This window comes from Haemorhous mexicanus, chromosome 8 (assembly GCF_027477595.1).
Source record: "Haemorhous mexicanus isolate bHaeMex1 chromosome 8, bHaeMex1.pri, whole genome shotgun sequence".
NCBI lineage: Eukaryota > Metazoa > Chordata > Aves > Passeriformes > Fringillidae > Haemorhous > Haemorhous mexicanus.
Window position 1 is genome coordinate 3,581,425 of NC_082348.1, and position 25,000 is coordinate 3,606,424.

General features: G+C 41.5%; 1 protein-coding gene across 3 annotated transcripts in view; it reads left to right on the top strand.

The window, feature by feature from the left end:
- The window catches only part of ZEB2 (zinc finger E-box binding homeobox 2), a 114,818-nt gene that overhangs the window by 86,884 nt on the left and 2,934 nt on the right, over positions 1–25,000 (top strand). For all 3 annotated transcript variants that reach the window (XM_059852516.1, XM_059852518.1, XM_059852517.1), the window contains 6 exons: positions 1,997–2,068; positions 8,115–8,303; positions 9,010–9,224; positions 11,710–11,818; positions 12,681–14,650; positions 16,691–16,871. In XM_059852516.1, the coding sequence (XP_059708499.1) occupies positions 1,997–2,068; positions 8,115–8,303; positions 9,010–9,224; positions 11,710–11,818; positions 12,681–14,650; positions 16,691–16,871 (2,736 nt within the window). The remainder of the gene's footprint in view (positions 1–1,996; positions 2,069–8,114; positions 8,304–9,009; positions 9,225–11,709; positions 11,819–12,680; positions 14,651–16,690; positions 16,872–25,000) is intronic.

Genomic DNA, 25,000 nt, shown 5'->3' on the forward strand with positions numbered 1-25,000 from the left:
GCTGAACTTCTCAGAAACACTGCACCTTGATTAAAATTTCTGGGAGGCTGCAATAAAAATATCAGATGTGAGCCTGGCTCAGCAGATCAATTATCATAATTGACAACATTTTATTAATACATATTGAACTCCTAAATGTTTTGGACGCAAGATAACCCCGTGAAAATGATCCTTAGAGAGGCAGAATGCCAGATCTGGGAAAAGAATCAAGGCTGGCTTGTCTGCTGTACAGTTTAAACAAATATTTTTCATCTGGTCTGCATATTCTATGCTTTTGTACAAATTTAGCATCTGTTTGTACCTGCATATTTTAACTTAAGAGCTTTCATTAATTTTTTTTCTCCTTTTTTAAGCTTCAAAGCCATAAACATGTATATTTATACCACAGTATTGTACGCTGGTTGTAAAGCTCTGAATTAAGTCATTCTGTGCTTTAGTTTTGATTAGAATGATACAATTAGAACCTGTTATTCTACCAACTAATTACTTGTAGAGTGTGACATCTGAAGAATACTACAAGATTACAATTTTAGGAATGAACTGAGAATGTGCTCTGTTTATATTATTCCCCTATCTTCAGTCAAATCATTGTCATGGAAATGGATTAATACTGGGCCAGTCTCTGTCCTCATCAAAATCTTTCTCACCAAAAAAAAAAAAAAAAAAAAAAAAGAGAGAAAAGAAAAGAAAAAAAAGAGGAGCAATAAGAACTTGAATGCTTCATGTACCAATAACATTTTAATAGCATGCTTTGATCTTCTTGCCAGTCTATCACTTGATTGGCCGAGCAGCATCCATCTTCCTGAATCATCATCGACTGGTGTTTGTTTCTGGGAAATTCTCTCCTTTTTTAAAATTTATTTGTTCATTGTTGAACCACTTCTGGGTGCCTTGTGCCGTTTCATTTCCTGCAAGTGCATCTCAGTGAATGATTAAAGGAGATTTTTTTTTACTTAAATCTCAAATACTAAATGCTCTCTCTTAAAAAGAAAAGGAAAGGGAGAGGTTGTGTGTTTGTGCATGTCTTCAGATAGAGAAAAGCTGGCATTTAGAAGTTGAAAAGGCGAGAAAGAAATTCTCTGTATAATTTTTTTTGCCTGTGAAAAACCTTTTGGAAGGTTAAATCCTATCCAGGCTGCATGTGTGAATACCTGTTGCACATGAACTAACAAATTAGCAGCAAGAAACCAAGTTTGACAGGCAGTGCCAGGCAGGCTGAAACATCCAGGAAAATTGTTCTCCCCAGTGATGGAGCCTCTTCTAAAAGCTATTTCTATTCACTCTGAACCCCCAGGTTCATGAAAAGTAAACCAATCCATAAAAATACATAATAAATAATTTTACACTTGTCATGCTCATTTGCATGTGAATTAACCCGATTTATGGCCATAAAGGCAGACTTTGTCAGTGCACAGAAGATGCAAACAAGTGGTAGTGGCAGAGGAGAACTTCCTACAGTTGAAGATTTGTCACATTTCTGCACCACTCAATATTAATACTTGCTGTGCCTCAAACGAGGTTAAAATGACAGTGACAGCTCAGATCTGTGTGGTGATAGATAGATAGAGAGGGAGATACAAGAAGTTGTTACATTTTCCTTCTGCGTTTGCATTTTCTTCCAGGTAGAGATCTCACAGCGTCTGTTAACTGATTATTTCTTTAAATAAGTAGGGAAAAAAAAGAACAAAAAAAAAATCCTTTTTTCTCACCCGACTGCTTATTAGATTTGATATTGGGAAAAGCCCTTCGTTTACTCTGAACAAATGGTTCTGTTTTCCACCTCTCTCTGTCGTGTTTAAAGTAAATAAGTTCTCGTCCCTGCAGCACTGCTGAACTCATTCACTTCCCAGAACAAAGCCATTGTGTAGAGGTCCACAAGAGCCCTTTTCTCTCCTTCCCCGAGCGGGATCTTCCCCGGCACCGCAGCGTGCTCCCCAGCTTTGTGAGCCATCCACCACCCTGCCTGTGCTAAAAGTGTGCATGCTTTGTTCCACAGAAGAAATGAAGGAAGATTATGACACTATGGGGCCTGAAGCCACAATTCAGACCACTGGAAACAATGGTACAGGTAAGGCCTTGCATGGAGTGAGCATCACTTTTCTTTGGGATCACATAGAGCTAGCGGTGCATGAGGAGTGAGAGTGACAAAAAAATCTATTTCTTGTTTTCTGTTAAAAAATTGGAAAATACTGATGTAATTGTCCTGGTTTTTAATTTCCCCTCCCAACTTGATTATGAGAGTGCAGTGACCAATTCATGTGGTGAAGAGTCCTTGCTACCCCTCCTGTGTCCCATGACATTTTAGCCCCAGCTCCTTGTAGCTTCGTCCTTGGGAGCTAGTAGTTCTCAGCAGTGTGAGGAGATGTTTTCCCAGGCAGGGTGAACCTTGGATAGTTTAAAGCAGCTGGGCCAAGATACAGTGGCCTTTTAGTGAGAGAGACTGTACGAAGAGCTTGATGATGAGGATGGGGTGCGCCCTCCTTGGCAGCCCCAGATCTGGGTGGTGCACAGAGTGAGCTGCTTCAGAGACTGAAAACATCTTTTCAGCAAGACACACATAAGCCCCTTACATAGATCCATAGACACACACACTTTAAATGCATATTTATGAGATTATAATGTTTCTGGCTAATCGTTTGTTGGGGGTTTTTCCTTACTTTTAGCATCTCTTTTTTTCCAGTCTTCTTAGAAATCAGTACATTTGGTGGCACAAGAAGTGTGACAGAGATATTTAGCAGGCATCACCTCTGAGCCATCTCTCTTTTTCCGTAGCAGAGCAAACCAGCAAAAGGTTCCTGTTGCTATTTTCTAATCCAAATGAATTCAGGGATTTACCATGTTCTTTCCAAAGGCCTCACTCTATCCTCAGCACAGCTGAATGCCATACATCACCCAGTGTTTCTTCTGCATTTTGTCACAATTTGAGATGTTGCAGATAGATTTATGCAGCTAAAAGGAAGAGTTTTCTAGAGTAAGTACATTTCTATCTATTCCATTATGAAATTTACTTCGTAGGTAATACTCTCCACAAATATTACTGTAAAAGGTGGTACCAAAGTCTCACAAGGATTTTATTACTCACACTTGGTAACACCCACATAAAACCCCAGTGCTCTTATTAAGCAACACGAGAAATTTACTTTATCATTCTTGAGGGGGAAAATAATAGGAAAATAAAACCGTATCACTGCTTTCTACATCCATTAGATTTATTATGCATGAAAGGAGGGTGGAACCGAGGCACAGTTCATCATTACGAATGTACTTATTGATGTTGCTGTGCAGAACTGGCTACATATGTACCTCAAAAGCTTATTTTATTTCCAAGAGGCTGCAATAAAGTGACAAATTGTGCTTAGCACTTGGAGAAACAGGATTTTAAGAGACATCTGATTCAGAAACAAGGTTTGATGGTTATCAGAATTACCATTACCAGAGCCTTTGAGGTCCCCTATCAGTCCCTGTGACTTCCTTTGCACATATTTTCCTTGCCATAACAGGCCTTGACTCTTTCATGCTTGCAATGTGGTCTGCTTGAAGGAGAAGACTTTGTGTCCTCTCAGTCCTTTCCCTTCCACTATCTGATGTCCTTGTCTTCCAGCTCATCATTGGCCTCACAAAATCTCTGTGAGGGTGCCATCGAGCCCCTCTGCCAGCCCTGAGTGGGGTCCATGGGGTGTCCTGCCTCTATTGGAAACAGTTTTCCATGGAAGAAATAAGGGTTACCCCTCCCCAGCTTGATGCACTGCAAACTCACAGCCTAAGGAGTGCTTTGCATTTCAGCAGTCTGCATTTAAAATGCAAGAGCTTCTCTGTGTGTTGCTCCTCTCAATTCCTTCCCCAAATGTCCTGTGCAAGTCCTAGGCTTCTCTTTGCTCTGGCTACAATGGGAGGCTTGCTCAAATAACCACCACAAGTTGCTCTGACAGGGTTTAATTCAAGCCTTTTGAGGTGTTCAGAGCCTCTTTCAGTGGAAGCTGATGCCTTGTCAGGTTGGGTAGAACATGTTTCTTTAGTTGCTGCAATCTCCATAGACTCTTAAGAGCAATGTCAGATTACTTAGGCATAATAAATACTCTTATAAATTAAATGCCTGTGCCAATCTTTTCACCTTGAGAGGGAGATGCCAGCTGACTATGAATACCTGTAGTTTCCTTTATTAGGAGTTAAAGCTCCCCTTCATGTTCAGTGAGGTGCTTCAACCATTATTTGACAAATAAAGGGAAGAAATCAGTCCCTGAGCTGTTGGAGATACTTCCTGGATAGTCTGGGAAGTGTTCAAAGTTTTCTTCTTCAACCTCACTATAGGCTTTGGGCCTGTCTTGAGCGTTTGGCCTCAGTTTTTCCCTGCAGGTTGTAGGGGATCTAATACTGATGTTCCATAAAGGCTGAGACTCAACCCAATGAAAACATACATCCAACCAGAAAGTTTCTGTAAGTGCATGCAATATCTGTGGTGCACTTTTAGCATCAAATTCTCTGCAAAATATTATTAGTGGAGAAAGAAAACTAAAAGGAAAGGTCTCCATTATTAAATTATTCTGCTGTTGTCAGAGTGGCCACTTCCTAGAAGTACTTTAAGAGAAATCTTGTTATCCCTACATTAATCAGCTGCATTTTTATAATGAGCAATGGAGGCTTCATAGTGAAAAAGCAGAAGTGACCGTTAGGGTGAAAATTTAGGATTTTGGTCCTGCTAAATGAATTTGTTAATATTTCTGAGCATTTCTGCAATAGGGACTTGAAAAAGTGATGTTTAGCAGAAGAGCTTTTTTAAAGGTGAATGAAGAAATTCTTATGGTTTATTTTATTCTACCTTTTATGGTTATTGCAACTGGGTTGTTTGCAGAGAACAGATTAACAAAATCCCTGCAAACAAACAGATAAATTTTCCTGGTTTTGATTAGTAACATCTGACAAAATTCAAGTAAAGATCTCTTAATTTAAAGAAGGGAAAGAAAAACTTTCAGGGGGAGGAAAACAGAACCAAAACTTGGCAGGTTGGAGGACAGGCCGTTTTCAGGCTGTAATCTGTGTGTACCAATGGGGGCCTCTCACTTCCTGGCTAATGAAGGCTGTGGTTTTATTAGCTTTGTTTGCGATTAAGGGCAGCTATCACCATCTCACAGGACGAGTTCCCACACAAAATAACTGGTCTCCCAAGCTCCTTGGACCTCTCTCCCACTTTATCTTGAAAGGTTCTAAATGCCTCCAAAGATAGCTTTCCTTAATGTGTTTTATTTTTATGTGACACAGCCACATCAGCTTTTGGAGCTGAAAATATTTCTGCTCTCCAGGCTCCAATAATTAATTTAAAAAAGACTTATTTGGTGAGGTCACCCACCATAGATCTCGCAGGAGGGGATGTGCAGTGTGTGTGCAGCGTCAGCCCACAAGGAGTTCGGGAACATGGCTTTGTACATGGAAAATAAATCAGGGCATGGAAGGGGGAAGCATGTCTTCCACCCAGAAGCTGAGAGACGAACCTAATGGTTGTCAGATGGGTCTTTTTAGTACCTCTGGGTGAGCTTCCAGCCACGTCTGAATTGTCAGTAATGCTGCTGGTGAGAAACCAGACCCACATGGACACTCTTGACTATTTGTGTTAATCTGCAGCTTTGCAGCACTGGTTGTATTGTTTCAGTGAAGGGTCTATCAGCTTTTCCACTAAATCCCCTTGTTTTTAGGGGTTTATAATGTAGACGTAAACATTTGCTTTAGCTCCTGGATTGCATGTACAGACATAGAAGCTAAATAATCCTGAGAATTAGGAAGCCAAGGCTGGTAATATCACAGCAGTCCTCCACAGCCTGTTGGATCAGCCTCCAGATAGACCTGGGGGCATGTAGAAAGAACCTCATTTTGGTTTGAGTTGGGGATGGAAGCTCCTAATGTTAACTCAGGCCTTGCTTGGTGGCTTGAATCCTAATCCTATAAATGCAGTTGCAAACTCCAAGTACCCCTTGTTTACCTGAGGGAGAAAAGGGACACATGGGACCATCCCATGGAGCCATCCCATTTCTCCTCTCTGGAGAAAAACTCCCTCTCCTTGCTTCACTTATTGGTTCATGGCCTAGATTTGGCAAAATTAAACTTGTTTTCCTTGGGTATATTGCTAAGACAAGGGAAGGAGTGGAGCTTGAGTAGTGCTAAGCCCGAGGGTAGACCATCTTGTAACACCTGGAAGATCTAGGCATAACAGGGGAATGACCAGTTAGATTTATAACATAAAAAGTATAGCCTCAGCTCTTTTTTTTTCCTGATAAAAACAAGAAGTCCTACACCTGCTGTGATGCTCTTGTGTATAAGGTGTACTCAGTAACCACCATTTTGCTATATTTCTCTCCCAGAACAACATGGAGGCAAAGTACTCTGTCTTCTCCACACTCACACTCCCCTTCTCTAGAAGCTGCTTTATTTTGGTGTTGAAAGGGGAGAATTGTTTCTCATGCTGATAACAAAGGGTTATCAGCAGGTCCTACTGGAGCTGCAGTAGGACCGAGAGGAACTCCGTGGTGGTGAAACCATTCCCTACAAAACCACTCTGATAGGAACAGAAGTTTCCTTCCAAAACCAGGGTCCCATGCCCTGTGCCATTTGGTCACTGTCACTAAAATACTGCAGAACAGTTGAGAAGCTGCTCAGCTGGTATGAAAAATAGGGCATATTTGTCTCAGCCAGAGGATTTGATTTTATCGGCTAAAGGGATGAGGTTTACAGAGACGGATATCTACTTTTATCGATGACGCCGAGATCAGAGCTTCAAATCAGGGGCTGCAGGCTCCCAGTTGTGCCCCAGTCAGAGGTCATGGCTCATTTTCACTGCCAGCATCACTGCCTTGCATTTTCGTAGGAAACTGAGGCAAAGCCTTCACCCATTTCTAAACACCAAGGAGTTGGTTAGTCTCTCATTTCCAGTGGTGTAAAACCATAACCCCCTTGATTTCCATGTGTTTACTCCATGTTGCTCCCTGGCATCACTAACAGCAGAATTGTGCTGTTTAGTATTTTACTTTTACATGAACTCCAGAATAGTTCATGGTGTTTCCTCATTTTCCTATTTCACTTCAGCAGAAATACATTAAAAATTTAATCAATCATAAGTTGTTCTTTTCATTTATGGTCAGTTAAAAACAAGTATCTTTAGTTCCCTACCGCCAACTGTGTCTCTCAAGACTTTGTTAATAAACAAAGTAACACAATTTAGAGGAAGAAAATCGTAATCTCCTTTTTTTTTCCTTCTTTTCTAGTATAATTATATTATTATTTGTCTATAGCATCCCAGGGTTTTAAGGTCTTTCCTGTAAGCAGTGTTCATACATGGAAGGAGAAAAGCACAATTTTAGTAACAGGATGCTTTGTGGCTGAGCATGTATTATGTTTCATGGACATTGCATGGATAGTAAGAAATTGAGGTTCCATTTAAAGAAAAGAAAGAAAACGCTTGTATGGACTGCCAAAGTGGTTTTGGGCTTGGTGACCCTATAATGGTCTAAACCATGTGGCTCTATTGCAGAAATCATGAAGCAATAAGTTTTTAAAACAATCCATTCTCTCATTATAAGTTAATTTTTCAGGGAGGAAAGAAAAAGCAGGAAGATGTGAGCAACTTTCTTCTTGTGCCTGACAAAGAGCAGCCTGAGGAAAGACCTGTCTCAGAAAAGTTTGGTCTTTTACTACCTGCAATTGTCATCTCCCACATGGGGACTGTCTCAGGGTCTGCAGGATCCAGGGGCAGCTGAGCTCAGTCCTGTAGGTCGAACTGGGCTTATGCCAAAAGCTGTGGGACCCCCAGGAGCCCCGTGAAGGTTGTTCAGGTTCCAGCAATGAAAGATTACCTGCATTACCCAAGCCTCATAAACTTCTTCTGCTGCCCTGTAGAGCCCCATGTTCTTGTTAATTTAACTGCCTGCCCTTACTTCCACCCACACTGGTGGAAAGCCCACATTAATTTTATTGGGAGCTGGAGCAAGGCTGATGGGAGCAAGGATCCAGCTGCAGCCCCAGCCTTGTAGCTCCATGTAGTACATCTGCTCAACCTCTAACACTGCTGACTGGCCCAGGCTGGGACGATGCTCTCAACCACCCTTTCTTTTCTCCCTCTCTTATTTTAGTGAAGAACGCAAATTGCACGTCGGACTTTGAGGAATATTTTGCCAAAAGGAAACTGGAGGAAGGAGATGGGCATGCAGTCAGCATAGCAGAGTACCTGCAGCGCAGCGACACAGCCATTATTTACCCTGAAGCCCCTGAGGAACTGTCTCGCCTTGGCACTCCAGAGGCCAATGGGCAAGAAGAAAATGGTGAGGCTGTAATTCATTTTTAGCCAGTATCCTGACCTCGTGCAGCTGTTGCAATTATAAATGCACTACATGCCTGGGTGTTTACCTTAAAAATTGAAGAACAGCTGCAGCGGCATGGAATTTCATGAGCAAAGATTGGGGCTGTAATTTCAGTGTATTGTGATTTTTTAGTCAGCACATTTGTATTATTTGGTGGGTGAACTGAAGAGCTGAATTTAAAGAGGAGAAAGGCTGCTGCTCTACTTGGGAGTTTGGGAAGTTTTAATTGAGTTTTAATGCAACAAAGGACAGAGTAGCCAGCCTATTGCTCTCCAATGCCTTGATAAATAATTGGAGAAGAGTCAGTAGGAAGGATTCGGTCAATGGCATAAGTAACATAATGAGCTGGGGCTGGAATGCAAATTGCCAATTGATCAGGAAAAGTATTTCTTAGTTTTCAAGCCAGCCAGGTCTGCGGGAGGAGTGATGCCCATAATTAATTTCCCGGCGGGGTCCGGCGCGGGCCCTGCGAGTCTGTCGTGGGCGTGCGCGGGTGCCGGTGCCTCCCGCCGCCGGTTGGAAGCGCCGTCCCTCCCTCCCGGGCAGCAGATTGCGGCGATTCCTCTCATACCATCACGGGCAATCAGCCCATGAGCTGCCATTGATTTGCTGACCTTTTGGCCTGCCTCTCTCTTCCCCCCCTCCCCGCCACCATCCCGGGCTGCAGACCTGCCACCTGGAACTCCAGATGCCTTCGCCCAACTGCTGACCTGCCCCTACTGCGACCGGGGCTACAAGCGCCTGACGTCCCTCAAGGAGCACATCAAGTACCGCCACGAGAAGAACGAGGAGAACTTCTCGTGCCCTCTCTGTAACTACACGTTTGCCTACCGCACCCAGCTCGAGCGACATATGGTGACACACAAGCCAGGGACAGATCAGGTGGGGGGCTGGTTTTAAGTGATTTCTTTCTGTAATAACCCCTTAGAGAAACGATATTGCTTTGATTGGCAATCATTATTAATTTTTCATGGCATTTTGAAGATGCAGATCTTTTAATGGTAATAGCTTTAATTGAGGTCTAAATGATTTTTTGATGGTCTCTTCTAATATGATTTAATAGTCTTATGTTCACGATCGAATGAGTGTGTTAATTTCTAATTTAGAAATTTTATTTGCACTTTAACTTGACTTTAGTTTCGTTTTTATGTTCCTCAAAAAGTGAATGAAACTGTAGCATTTTAATTATACATTATTAAACATCTCAGCAATTTTAATTCCATTTTTCACCTAGTTTTACTTTGCAGTGTTGCAAATAGGAGCTCCAAGACACACTAAAAGATCCGCTAATATTTTTTCATTACTTTTTGAGTAACCTTTTCAATCACATGAAATTATGCATATTTTGTATAATCGTTTGTTAGACATAATTACACATTTTGAGAAGAACTCTTCCGACAGTACATATAGGCTATCATTTGTGATTGTGCCACTAGAATTGGGCATTGCTCTCACTTGTATAGCCCGGCAGCGTATCTGTAATAAATCAAAGCCGTTTTTTCCTCGATAGGGTACGTGTAATATTATATCAGCACCACATTTAAGGAAATGCTGGTGTCTCAAACAGGTGACTGAGCTTCCCTAGTGCTCCTAGATGGGCTGGTGATAGACCTGGGCCACAAAATTCTTTACACACCAGCAGAAAAACTGCTCCTAGCTGGAGAATTTCTTCTAAAAACCCATCTTAAGGAGTGCTGTAATGGAAACTCAAATGGTGTGGTTAAAAGTTGAATAAATAGATGTGTGCATTGTGTCAAATTATAAAGGCTTTATGCTGTATTTATTTTTTTTTAAAACCTGAAAATCACAATCTGCTGGATTTCTCTTGGTAGGTTTTTCTCAGCAGAAGGTAAATTCAGTTAGGCAAACACACATCTTCCTAATCACGCGATTTTTGCAATTAGCATTTTTAAGAGAACCGTATCTTTTGCTTGATCTTAAATCAATATAAATGACTCCAGAGCGCTTTCTCCTTTCTTTCCTTCCCATGGCTTTTCCAGTAGACAAACACATTTTTCCATCTATATTTTTCCTAACCTGATCCACTGTAAGGTTTTTCTTTTTGCCTCGTATCATTAAAAACGCCAGGGGAGGGAACAAAACCCGCCTGGATATTTATCCAACGTAACTGCCTGAAATTTCACATGCGAGAGCGCGCTGGTACTGGCGCATTATGAATGGTAGCTTTGGTGTTGAAAAGTCCCCTCATTTGCTCATGGCATTTACAATTAGTAAATTAAAATGATTGTATCATATTAACAGTGGCACAACTAAAGTTTATAGTAGTCCTCGGAGGGCGATGGGGGGAGACAAAACAGCTGTTGCTGTTTGTTTATGCAACTCAGCAACATATGAGCACGGGTCCCTCAATGGCGCGCGGCGGGCTGGGCTCTGCTTGATCTTTGAAGGTTGCTGCTGTTTGAACAAACCTCCCTGTGTCCCATGTAACACCATCTGTCTCGCCAGGAATGTGGGAAGAGGCAGCACACCCTCGCAGTTGTCATACCGTTTCGGCGCTGCCTTTTTTTTTTTTCCCTTCCTTTTTTTTCCCCCCTTTTTCCCCCCTCCCTGCTCCTGCAAAAGGCTTTTGTGTCGTGGTAGCCTGCAAAAGGCTGACCTCCTACCTTGAGCATCCAGAGTGGCAACGTGATTATCAAGATAATAATTATTTTTTAATTTTTTTTTTTCTCCAAATTCAAAGTCATTGGGCTTTCCTTGCTTGTTGCAAAAAGGTCAGCTTCCTTTGATTATATCTTTACACCCCTTTTAACTTTCAACTTTCCCTCGCCCCTCAGAAAAGCACCAGGGAAAAACATGGCACGAAAGGTAGCTCAAGTCATTCCTGCTGCTCTATGATTTTAAAAAAACATTTCCAGCAGCACCTTATGCTGAAGACACAGTCTCTCCTGCTTGATAATGAATTAAATCTTACACAAAATGCTACTAACGACAGTGTTTCTCTCTTTCCTCCCCATGCAGTAAACAGAATTTTTAAACAAGCTGAGTCCCACATGTTCAGAATCTGCTAGGAATATTAAGAGCCACAAATCTTCTTATAAAACTGTTTCTCTCATCGTAAGATACCTTAAAGCAACACATTTCTGATGAGAGACTTAGGAAATAATTCTAAAGCAAATATCGAATGCTCATGTGAAAGTATTTTCTCATTTGTTTCGGTTTACTGCCAACATTTTGATTTTTATTGCAACGCTGGTGAGACAAATAAATGTACATGCAGACCTTTTGGTCCGCTTGACGAATTCAGACTCACATTAATTTAATTTTTGGTTTTTAAGCTTGAAATTCATGGTTTCTCTTGCATAAAATTCATGTTGGGATCTCTTTTGTTTTCCTCTTTTCCTCCCAGCACCAAATGCTGACCCAAGGAGCAGGCAATCGCAAGTTCAAATGCACTGAGTGTGGCAAGGCCTTCAAATATAAACACCATCTGAAGGAACACCTGCGAATTCACAGTGGTGAGTAGCGGAGGTGCTGGTGTGCTCATTTGCATTTTGTTTAATTAGCTGAGTTTTAAAGACTGCTTAAAATTTACACAGTTCTGCTTCTGGCTTCTTGGAGCTACCAAGGTATTTCATAAGTGATATCTGAGTCATCCTCATTTATCATGCTGTTAATACCACCGTCTTGCTAAAAGATTTGGAAATAGTAAAGCTTCCTGCAAATAATATAGATTGTTTGGCAGTTTGAGTTCAGAAGCATTCATTCATTGCTGTGCAGCAGGAGCCTGAAGAGTCCATTATATTTTCCAAAATAAAAAGTCCCCCTGAGTGAAATACAACTCATATTCTCAGATAACAAGAAACTGCCAAGCCTCTCAGATTGAATGACTTGGGCATTTTGGCTCTCCTACTTGATGCAGAATTCAGCACACAAAATGTCACCAGGCTCAGCCCAGGCACAAACTGACGTGGAGGTTCTAACATCAAGACTCAGTTTCTCATACTGGTGCTCATATCCGGTGAAAATTCCATTCTGGGGGAGAAAAAAATTTAAAAGAAACAAATCAAATTTGAACAGTCTAAATTTGATTTGACTGTCTTCCCTACAGGGTGGTTACCTGTGATTTGCCCTGGTCAGTCTGGAGCCAATCTCACACTTTGATGGCCTTTGCCAGTTGGAGACCCTGGGTCCAAACTGACCTCAAAACCTGTAGAAAGAGGAGGGTAAAGAAAGCAGTGATGGTGTGTGGCCATGTTCAGAGAATTAATATTTCTTTCACTATTAATCACTGGACGATCAGATAGATACCAAGTGCAATCTCTCGCAATTATAGCAGCAAGAATGATAATTAACATTTGGTTTTAATTATCATTTTAGGTGAAAAACCATATGAGTGTCCAAACTGCAAGAAGCGTTTCTCCCATTCGGGCTCCTACAGTTCGCACATCAGCAGCAAGAAGTGTATTGGTTTAATCTCTGTAAATGGCAGAATGAGAAACAATATCAAGACGGGTTCTTCTCCTAATTCTGTATCTTCCTCTCCTACTAATTCAGCCATCACACAGCTGAGAAACAAGCTGGAGAATGGCAAACCACTTAGTATGTCTGAGCAAACAGGCCTACTGAAAATTAAAACAGAACCACTAGATTTCAATGAGTACAAGGTTCTTATGGCCTCACATGGGTTTAGTGCAACTAGTCCTTTTATGAATGGTGGACTTGGAGCAACCAGCCCCTTAGGAGTTCACGCGTCTGCTCAAAGTCCAATGCAGCACTTAGGTGTAGGGATGGAAGCACCGTTGCTCGGGTTTCCTGCGGTAGGCAGCAATTTAAGCGAGGTGCAGAAGGTCCTACAGATTGTGGACAACACGGTTTCCAGGCAGAAAATGGACTGCAAGGCTGAAGAGATCTCCAAGTTGAAGGTTTACCACATGAAGGATTCATGCTCTCAAGCCGAGGAACAAGGAGTTACCTCCCCCAATATTCCCCCCGTGGGTCTTCCAGTAGTAAGTCATAATGGTGCCACTAAAAGTATTATTGACTATACATTAGAGAAAGTCAATGAAGCCAAAGCTTGCCTCCAGAGCTTGACCACAGACTCGAGGAGGCAGCTCAATAACATTAAAAAAGAGAAGCTGCGAACCCTAATAGACCTGGTAACTGAAGACAAGATGATAGAGAACCACAACGTATCCACTCCATTTTCATGCCAGTTCTGTAAAGAAAGCTTTCCTGGTCCCATTCCGTTGCATCAGCATGAGCGTTACCTGTGTAAAATGAACGAAGAAATCAAGGCAGTCCTTCAGCCTCATGACAACATGGTTCCCAACAAACCTGGAGTGTTTGATAAGCAAGCCCTCTTGCTGTCATCAGTACTTTCTGAGAAAGGAATGACTAGCCCCATCAACCCATACAAGGACCACATGTCTGTACTTAAAGCATATTATGCTATGAATATGGAGCCCAACTCTGATGAACTACTGAAAATTTCCATTGCTGTTGGCCTTCCTCAGGAATTTGTGAAGGAATGGTTTGAACAAAGAAAAGTCTACCAGTATTCAAGTTCCAGGTCACCATCACTGGAAAGGGCCAGTGCCAAGGTGGCGCTGGCTGCCACCAACAACACTCCCACTAAAGACTCTTTGTCAGCCAGATCTCCAATTAAGCCTGTGGACTCTATAACTTCACCATCTATAGCTGAACTCCATAACAGTGTTACTAATTGTGATACTCCTCTCAGGCTAACAAAACCTCCTCATTTTACCAATATTAAGCCAGTTGATAAATTGGACCACTCAAGGAGCAATACTCCTTCTCCTTTAAATCTTTCTTCCACATCTTCTAAAAACTCCCACAGTAGTTCTTACACTCCAAACAGTTTCTCTTCTGAGGAGCTTCAGGCTGAGCCATTGGACTTGTCTTTACCAAAACAAATGAAAGAACCCAAAAGTATTATAGCCACAAAGAACAAAACAAAAGCTAATAGTGTAAGTTTAGAACACAACAGTGTTTCTTCATCATCTGAAAACTCAGATGAGCCGCTGAACTTGACTTTTATCAAGAAGGAGTTTTCTAATTCAAATAATCTGGATAAAAGCACTAACCCAGTATTTGGTATGAACCCATTTAGTGCCAAACCTTTATACACAACACTTCCACCACAGAGCGCATTTCCCCCAGCCACTTTTATGCCACCAGTCCAGACCAGTATTCCTGGGCTGCGACCATACCCAGGACTAGATCAGATGAGCTTCCTACCACATATGGCCTATACCTACCCAACTGGAGCAGCTACTTTTGCCGATATGCAGCAAAGGAGAAAGTACCAGCGGAAACAAGGATTTCAGGTAAATGGTTTCAACAGTTTTCTGCTTTGAAAGGCTAGAATTTAGTATTTTGTGATGTGTCCTCTTAGAGAAGAAAAAGCCCAAAGCTATAATCAACATTTCCAACAAAATTAGCAGAGTTTATTTAAGTCTGAACTTGGAAAGACATGGTGGAATAGGAAAAAAAATGCAGTTAACTTAAGAGTACCTCTACTTGGATTCAGAAGGAGTACCAATTACTTTGAACAGACTTAATGACCTTTGTTCTGTTAACAGTTCAGCCGTTTCTCTTTAGATTTGTATAGCAATATAATAATAATAATAATAATAATAATAATAATAATAATAATAATAATAATAATAATAATGATGTTGTCCATAAAAAATTGTATCCTAGAGGAAAAAAAGAAGGAAACTTTGAAGGGAAATTTATCTCTTCAAGGCATAACTACACTTCATGAGAAATGTAGTTTCTCATGAGAAAAGAGAGCAGTGGGAGACCCCTTTGGAGTCACCTACATACTCAGGCACAAAGTTGCATGCCTCTAAGCAGATGTCCATAGAGCCTCATAGACACCATAATCCATTGAAAGAGATTCCTTCCCTATATTTTTGGGGGAATTGTTCACCCACTATTCATGGGAAAGTTGTCCTCTTCTTATGAATGTCTGGGGGATGAGAAACATTGACCCATAGCTCCTTCCTTTGGGCCACCTACTAGTCTTCCCAGACTCTTAGTCCTCTAATCCTGCCAGTCATCTGGAACAGCTTTGAAAAAACCCCAGAGATTAAATGAAATTATTTGGAGAGGTAGCAGCCAGGGCCCTTAATCACAGACAAAGTCCTTCCCTGGACACGTAATCTGGGTCAGCCCTTCTTTGTGCCCAGGTGCAACCCATAATTCTTCCCTCAGGTTGTCCCAGAGTCAACACAGGAATAACAAAGGATTTTGTCCCTTGCATGCCTGCAGTGAAGAGCAGCTCCACAGAAGTCTTGTACTTTTATAGCCTTTTGCTGGGTGTATTCAGATATAATATACAGAGTTTAGTTAAATGAGATTACCTGATTATAGATTAATAATTTTTTCTTACATTTGCGCCTGTTCCCCCATGTCCTATTACCGTCCATTAGTAATTTTACTGACTAGTAAATGTTTTATAGTTTCAAATGTGAAAATCAGGTATGGTTTTACATTACAGACTGTAATCCCTCTTTGCACAATAGGAGCATAAATAGCACTGCACCTCCATAACAGCTGTTCCACTATTCCAATTTACAGTACATCTGCCCTCTTTGTAAATGTATTTAAGCCTATTTAATCTTCTCTAATATTAATTAGTGCAAACCTAGTCTAAGAAAACTGAACTGTGTGATAGCAAATGGAAATGTATGTTATCATGCAAGTTTGCACTCTCTTTGGATCGAGACAAAATAAATATCAAGAAATTTAATAATTTACTGATCCACATTCATTATTGCTTAATGCTGAAGGCTGTTTTAACATAGATAGAACATTGATAAAAAGTGTTATTAATATTCCCTATTTCAAATTACAAAATTAAATATAAAAATATAGCTTGAGGCCTTTAGTCGGGAGACATACATTTAAATGGATTGCATAATAATAACATTTGTACCTAAATATAAAATTCAATTAAAACCTTTCTACAGATACAGAATACACCCAAGTTTTGGAATTTTGAAAGGAATGATCCCTTAGCTGTTGCTTACATTTACCTCTGTAAAATAATACAATACCTTTTGCTGGCCATGAAAAGCCTCCTCTTCACACTTTCTTGAAAATATTTAGTGCTGATATGGTAAATACTGTTGGTTTGTGCAAACCACATTACTGCAGAGTGCTCAAAGACAGAAAGTTGGTTCGAGGCATAGAAGTAGAAGGCTCCTTGTTATGTCCATACTTTCCATCAGCTGTAGTTTCATTATTCATATTCCTAAGCAAAGAGGGACCACCAAGGAATGATTGTAACTTCCCTGGGGTGGTTGGTGGGCAGGGTTGGTGGTGGGAGAGGCTCTCGCTGACGAGTGGTTCCCTCACAGGGAGAATTGCTTGATGGAACCCCAGACTACATGTCCGGCCTCGACGACATGACGGACTCCGACTCCTGTCTGTCCCGAAAGAAGATCAAGAAGACAGAAAGTGGCATGTACGCGTGTGACTTATGTGACAAGACATTCCAGAAGAGCAGTTCCCTGCTGCGACACAAATACGAGCACACAGGTAGGGCAGCCGCGCATGCCGAGGGCAGGATTGAGGGTCGTGCTCTGTTCTTCGCAGTCCTTCATGAGTACATTTGTGCAGGTGCTGAGGCTTTCAAAAAATTCTTTTCCTCTGTTCTGGCTTATTTTTAAAAATTTTTTTTGATGGTTATTGCGTGGTTAAGGACAGTTGGTTGTGATGGGGTGAATGTTGGTAGGTGCTGGGGCAATCATCATCTCCCAGGCCAAGCCCTCTAGAAATGAGACAGGCCCTAGCACTCAGAAACAACTGCAACTTGGTCAACACAAAGTCTGGCACGGGAAGGAGGAGTGACAATGTATTTCTTGTTTCTTAGACACTATCTGACCCTGCTCCATTTAATCCAATAGGAAAAGGGCCACTGACGTTTGCAGCATGAGAACTGGCTCTGGCCAAGTTATCTGAAAGTCAACAGCTCAGGGGGTTTCCTCTTGCAGTGATTTTGTACACCAGCAGCACAAGCAGGTTGCAGTTCACTTTTTCACTTCCCAGTTAATGCCCAGGGAAGGTTCCCTTCTTTCCTGAGTAGGAAGTGATTTTTGTCTAGTTCAAGGAAGCTTGCCAAAGCTCACCATGCACTGTCAGCTTAAAAAATACTTTGGTTTGAAAAAGACCTTCTATCACACCTATGTTGGCCGTGGTTCCCCTTACAAACAGTGCTCCCTTCCCCACTGTCAGCCAGGACAGAGCTCTCTGAGGGCCACACATTGGCTCAGCATGTTTCAGTTAGGGGAAAATGGGACCGGAGCTTCCCAAATAATAGAGATATCAAGTTATGTTGGACAAAGGGAATGTGAATTATCATCTGAATTATTGTGCAGCAGGACATAAACCAAACTCCAACTTCCTAGAGTTAGAAAAAGTTTACTCAGGAGGAAACTTGCTTTAACTTTGAAAGCTGAGTCCCGCTTCAGGAAATGAAGCAAGTCACATCATCCTTCAATCTCACCATGTGAGGGTAAAAACCTTATACCTCTCTATTAATACATCTTCCAGGCCCCACATAACCCTTTGGCTTTTCACAGATGAAAAATTTACAGTTCAGAAGTAGACGGTGCCTTGAAAATCAAAATCCTTTACTTTGTTATTTTTCCTTCTTATACTTTTCTTCCAAATTTTAAGCTAATCCCACAACGGAAAACACAAAAGGAAGTTAAAATACACATGGGATTAGGAAAGAAAATTAAAAGCAACATTTTGGACCAGATCAGCCAGTTCATTGGCAGAATGTGCTTCCCACTACATTATTCAGATCAAATTGTTTATTCAGTAGAAGGAGCTTTGAAGGCTTTACGTCCCTGCACCTTTCCTCTCCTGAATGATTTTATTACAGCCATCTGCAAACATTATGGTTTACTACACTACTACTGTAAAGCTCTTATGTTAGAACTGGCCTTCATATATATCGGGATCTGGACATATGGTTGAATCCCATAAAGTTGGTAGTCCATAAGGTCGACAGACATATGGTTGAAAGGCTGAAAATTTGACAAGCTGAAATGTGTGCAATCACCTTGATTTGCAAAATAAACTGCATTTGTAATAGCAAAAATATGTTATGGTCTTGAAGTAGCATGGGAACCTACTGCCTAGAAAAATGCCACACAGCTGCAACGTGGGGACTCTTCTCCTGTTTCTTTCCTCTGTCCCTTTTGGCTTCTTGACTTCACGTCCATCAATTTTATTGGACTCAGCCTTATGATCCAGAACATGTATAGGGTGTCAGATTTAATACACTAGAACTACAGCACATCGTCAGGCTGGAGCCTGGCATTTAGGGAGAGGAAGGATGGTGTGGCAGAGGCACAGGCACTGAGAGCATTGCACTCTCCCCTGCCTCACCACAGACTTCCTCAGTGAATTGCAGCAAATTGCTTCAGCTTTCTCTCACCTTCGCCCATCTTTGAAACATGGGGAAATGATACCAGCCCGCCTCTCTGGGGTGTTGTAAATATTAATTCATGATATCCTGTGATGGAGCTCACTGGATAAAGAGGGAAGTACTATTATCAGGGAAGTGTTTGCTTTTATGGAGCCTCAGCGCATCACGCCAGCGTTTGAGTGGGTGGGAGCTCTGAAGGGCTTGGCTGGGCCAGCCCCAGCACCTCATGCACAGCCTTCAGGAGGCACACTGCACTGGCATTCTGGCTGATGGCTCAGGTGACTCTTAAGTGAATTTCAAATTAATTTGATAGTTTCAGGCAGAGCTTATAATTGCATTAATAACATAGGTGTGAAACTTCAGTCCATGTTCAGTGGAAGGGACTAAATTGAAAGTAACTCTTCTGCCTTTGGGGTCATTGTAAGAGCAGGCCCAGGTTTTCAACCAACTTTTTGAGACCTAAAAATGAGAAAGAAAGCCTTTCTTTTCTGAGGGTGTTGCTGTTTTCTGAGCAGCTGATCATGACCTGTTGTAGCTTCATAAAAAACTTGTTTTAGGAGGAATTGGAACATTTTCTGTCTTTCCTGGAGAAGCACAAAATAATGGATGTTGTTTGTAACAATCTCCTTTTTTCTGTGTAAATAGAATACATGTGTTTTATCAGAACTTTGGGACAATCAGATTTTTATTTGTCACCCCTTCTCAAGGTCTGTGTATTTATTGCAGCCAGTGATAGAACAAGGGTTAAAAGAGTCAGACAGAGGCCCCTAAAAATTTATCACAGAGAAACCATTTGAAGCAAAACATTGACAGGTAAAACTACATAAGCTGTCTGAATCATTGTTTATTGTTAATCAAGTGTTGTAAAGGAGAAAACAGGAATGCTTAGGTGTTATAGTAGAGCTGAGTTTCCGTGCCAGATCAAGAAGAATAGGATTTGGCCAGTTCTTTTTGTCAACCCAAGAGCTTTTGGTAGGACCATGCAGCCAGCTGTAGGACAAAGAGCTCTATGATTACCTCTGTACATCATGCCTGCCACAGCTGGAGCACAGTAGAAAAAGGGCCACAAATTTCACAATCCATAGTTTTTTATTTGGGCAGTACTGGTGGTATTCTGTAATGGCTTTCAGCTTCATGGGGAGAATGAAAATTTGTTGTGTTACTGCAATGAGCGAATTGCATTGGTTCTGGCTCATCTGAAATTTAGTGTAGAGGCCACTGTTTGTTGCAGAACGAAATTCTGACAATTTAATTTTGGGATGCCATTGAATTTTGAAGAAGTTCTGTGTCTCTCTTAGAGTTTGAGCTTCACAAGGTCCTGTTTGTCTAAAGCCAGGGGATGCAGTGCTGTAATTAGGGTGCAGAGCATGGCAGGTAGCACAGGCATTCAGTGCTCACATGATTTTCCTGTGGAATCTTACAGACTCATCCTAATTTGGACAGGCTGAAATTAGTTGAGCCAATATGGGATGTGCCTAATCTCAGATTTTTCCAAGCTGCTTAGCACAAGGTTCAAGACACTTTCCTTAAGAAAGGTGAAGAAGGTGGTTGCCTTCACGGCAAGGCATCGGCGCTTTGGCAAGCAAAAAATCCTTGGTGCTGCTGATAAGGAGGGAAACCAGGAGTAGGTGAGTGAGCAGGACAGCAAACACAAAATCAGAGCATCTAGAAATACAGAAATATCCTGGCTCCTGGTCCAGCAATGGAAGAGTAAGGTGAAGGTTAATGTTTGTTCTGCCCTCGTCAACGCCCGTGTCTGCCACACACCAGCTTTGTTGTAGCTTCACAGGGGAACTCTCAGCGTGCCTGCTCTGCAACAAAAGCTGGAAACAGTTTTTCAGAATCCTACCTAGAAATTTAAAATCCTTTCATTGTTGTTCTATATTACATCATATTCTATTTTATTACTTGTGTGGGCTGTCGAGGGCCTCATAGCTGTGCTAGGGCTTTCATCCTTTCCTTTTCCACTGTATATTTTATTAAGACCTCTTTTTTATTTTTGTAGCTTTCATGCTGATGCAAGCACTAGTTTTATTTCCAGATTGATTCTGTAAACTAAATATTGTTCTTGAGCCTGGTAGCAAATCAGCTCTCTCTGGCTAGTATTTTGAATTCCCAGCTTGGGAGTTTTCTTTATTTAGAGCTTGATTCATAAAAAATTTACATGCTATTTAAAGGTTATTTTTTCTTGCTTTACTCTGATACAAGTTTAGAATTCCCCATTTTACACTCAAATAAACGGATATATTCTATGTTTGTGTCTGCAGACAAGGTCTCCTATTGAAAAAGAAACAGGTGCAGCTTGGACAATTATATATAAATTGCATTTATCTTGCACCTCTGACCGCCTTGCTATGCTCTGGCCACTAATCCATCTCCATTGGGACTACATCTAACATCCAAACCCCCAAGCAGCTTCAAAAGAACTGCCTAAAAAAAACCAAAAAAACAAACAACAAACTGTCACAAAAACGTTTCCTTCTTTCCTCCAAAGAGTGGGATTTCTGTTTGGCCCCCTCCCATGGAAAAGAGACCCACTTGCCTTAGGCAAAGGATGGGTGATATTTAGTCTGGGACCAGTGACAGCTTGTGATCTGATGTCTTGTGACTTTTATACCACTGCAAATGGGAAATGCACAGCTTTTCAGTCAAAGACTTTTAGCCCAGAAAGATTGAGAGATACTTACTATCAGAGATTTTTCTGTTGTTGTTGTCTTGTTTTAACAGAAATGCAATTTCAGAAACTTTGCAAACAGATTAGTTATAACTTCCCCTCTGTAGATTGAGCGTGGGTCCCCATGGGAACCTGTGTTTTGCAATGAACCAAAAAAGGCCCAAACATTTATTCTAGATATTTGATCTAGAGATTTATCATTTAATTTCATTGCAAAATGTGGCATCTACATCACTTATCCATCTGATGAAATACAAGTGTTTCATGAGATCTTCTGTGGGCTTCCTTGGGTCCACCTCTCCTAGCAGCATCCCCCATGGATGACACAGGGGATCTCGGATGGGATGGGATACAACCTATGGGGTGGAATGTCAAATCTGCTTCCTTTTGACTTATCTCTGCTCCAATGATGTTAAGAATGTTGTGGCACTGAATGATGGTGCTCTAGGACAAGATGATGGCTTCAAAATGAAGAGTGGGTTTAGATATTAGGCTTCTAGATATTATGGACATATTATTAGATACCGTGAAGAATGTCTTCACTGTGAGGGTGGTGAGGCTCTGGCCAGGTTGGATGGGGCTTGGAGCAACCTGGTCTAGTGGGAGGTATCCTTGCCCATGGCAGGAGGTGGAATGAGATGAGCTTTAAGGTCCCTTCCAACCCAAACCAGGTGGAGATTCTATGATTTCCTAAAGTTGTAGGTCCTCCTCATCCACCTACAATTGCTGACTTACCCCTCTCCCCAGTGTAAAATACCTTAGCCCAGTTTTATTTTATGACCTACTAACACATTGTAGGGATTAAACACTCATTTAAAATGGCTGGAATACTGGGTTTTGCACATGAGGGGAAGAAAATAATTCTGCAAATGTTCGGAAACCTGATACATTTAAAAACATATTTCAATTAGTGTTGTAACAGCTGCACACTGAGCACTGCTAAGGTATGTTATGTGGTGTCTGAACAAAGAACTTTGCCCAAGCTGTCAGGTTCCCTCAGATCAAAACTGAGGCCTTGATATGGCCTTGTGGTAGACTAAATAGCTCTAGCATTGCCTTTTTAGTGCTAACATAAATTAATATAAAAATATGAAGTATTTTCATCTGTTCATTTCTAAATTAATTTATAAAATATGGATGATTCCCTGCCAGGCTACATCTGTGTGTGGCATGACTGCCACGTGCCAGGGATGAGCAAAGCAGGCAAAGACTGAGGGACAAGCACATCACCCAGGCTTTGGAAGGGTGGCTGGAGGCAAGTCTGTATGAGAGCAGTGGAGGTGGTTGACTTCAGTTTGAGGAAAGGAAAAGTGCTGGGAGCTGGATAGGGCACAACTGTGGGGCGAGAATCATAGATAGAATGGTTTGGATTGGAAAGGATCACTAAAAGTCATTTAGTCCCTGCAATGACCAGGGAAACATTCTTCTAGGCCAGGTTGCTCAGGCCCCCATCCAATCTGATCTCAAATGTTTCCCAGGATGGGACAGAGAAGGTGTAGTGGGCATCGGATGTAATGTGCCATAAAAAAATCAAGGAATTCAAAGTAATGGAGAAGTGATGGTGGAGAAGTGGAACAGGACAAGGGTTGGACTTGTTGATGTTAGGGAACAGTAAGTCAGAGGGAGGGACTGAGATAATGTGGGCAGTTCAGTGAGGAGGATGCTAAAAAGGTGCTGAGGGAAAGCAGAAAGTCTGGAAGGAGCAAAAAAGAAACAAAATTAGCAATTATTAGGTATTAGCGAGGGGACATCAATGTGTTCCTCTGAGGGTAATCAGCAGGAGAAGTGGGTCAGGGCAGAGGTTCATCCCATTGGGTGTTGGTAGTGCTGGGAAAGCTCCCACCTCACCCGTGAGGGTTTTCCACTGGCAGTGCTGGGGTTTGAGAGCGCTTAGGCTGAGAGTGCTTTGAGATTTTAAGCTAATTTGAGTAAGTGACTTGATCGTGCTTAAATCTCCTGAGCTAAGACTCTGGGATTTCCCCTTCACAGCTAAACTTGTGCCCTGAATCGCAGGTAGCTGACTCCAGCTCTGGATTTGGTGCACCCCTAGGTCAAGGCTGGAGGTTCAAAGCCAAAACACATTTATAGCTCAAAGCCCAGAGTTTTCTTTGAGTTTGACTTTAAACCAACAGGTTAAATTGGCAGAAATGCAGATTTAGGAAACAGTTCACGCAAGTAATACTGCTATAATTCAATATATCAAGTTTGAATTATCAATTTTACTATAAAGAGAAACAAAGGAAAAAAAGAAACCTTGTGTGCGTGCAGACCTAGGAAAATCTCTTACAAAGAAATGCAGTCTGAGCCCTAATTTCCAGGCATCTACTGGTTTCCCTGTCACTTGGGTTACTTTAGCTGTGGTTTCTCCTGTATTTTCCTTGCTGCCAGATCTTCCCTTCATTTCATAACACAATTTTGGCTTCCTTGAGGATTCGTTAATCACACCTTATTAAATGTGAACTTTCACAGTGGGACTTGAAGGTAGCTGTGACTGGATAGAAAAAAAAAAAGTTAGCATAGTCCTTGGTATTCATTCTTAGCAACTTTGCTATGAAAGTGGAGTATTTTCTGTGCCTGACTTTCCGTGCTCTCATGTCCTAGGGAAAAAAATCAGATCAGGTTCATAAAGGAGCAGCTTGAGTTTTCCTGGAAGCTGAGATCTTTCAGTGGTCTGAAAGCATTTATATTTTTTCCTTCTGGATTTCTTCCATGCTGTTGTTTCCTAGCCCATTGCTCTTGGCCGGCAGTCCACCATACTCATCCTCTCCATGCCTCTGCTTCTTTAAAATTAAAGAAACACCACAATTTCATAACTGACAGGATGGAAGGGCTCTGGTGTGAAGTTTATTCCTGTTCTGGTCACATGCTGCATGAGCTAAGTATGATAAATACGCTCAAGGAATCAGGCCAGTTCACTAATAGGTTCCTAACGATCTGCTCTAGCAATAGGACATGCAAAGCAGGGATCCACATTTCAGGCACCAAATACCAGCATTTTAATACCCATGAAAAATCACATGAAATATAGAATAATGACCAACTAGCACCATACCTACCTTCATGGTTGCACCACCCAGCTGAATGACACTTTGATTATAATTTGACATTTCCAAAATTTAAAAAAAATTAAAATAGGCTGAAGGTACTACTGTTTGATTTTATTTTTTGCCTTCTGCAATCTAAGTTTGGTGATCGGTCTTCACTAATTCCAATCTTTGCACCATATGTTATGTCTGGATATCTCACGGTTGCATCATGCTTTGCTGAGTTTTGTCGTGTGGCATCATGCTGACAAGTATTTTTTGTCAGCTCTATTTTGGAATTAAGCTTTCAGTATGGCAGTTCTGGAAGGTGTTGAAGGCATTCCTGTGCTATTTGTGGCCTGGGATCAACCAGATGTGTTTAGGCTTGGCACTGGTTTTGAGTTTCAAACATTGGTTCGAAACTGTCTGAAATGCCAAAGGAAATACTGTTTTCTGCAGCTTAACACCACTTTAGCACTCAGCGAGTGGCTGACAACATTTTATTTAGAAACCCCTTATGCTTCTGTGGCAG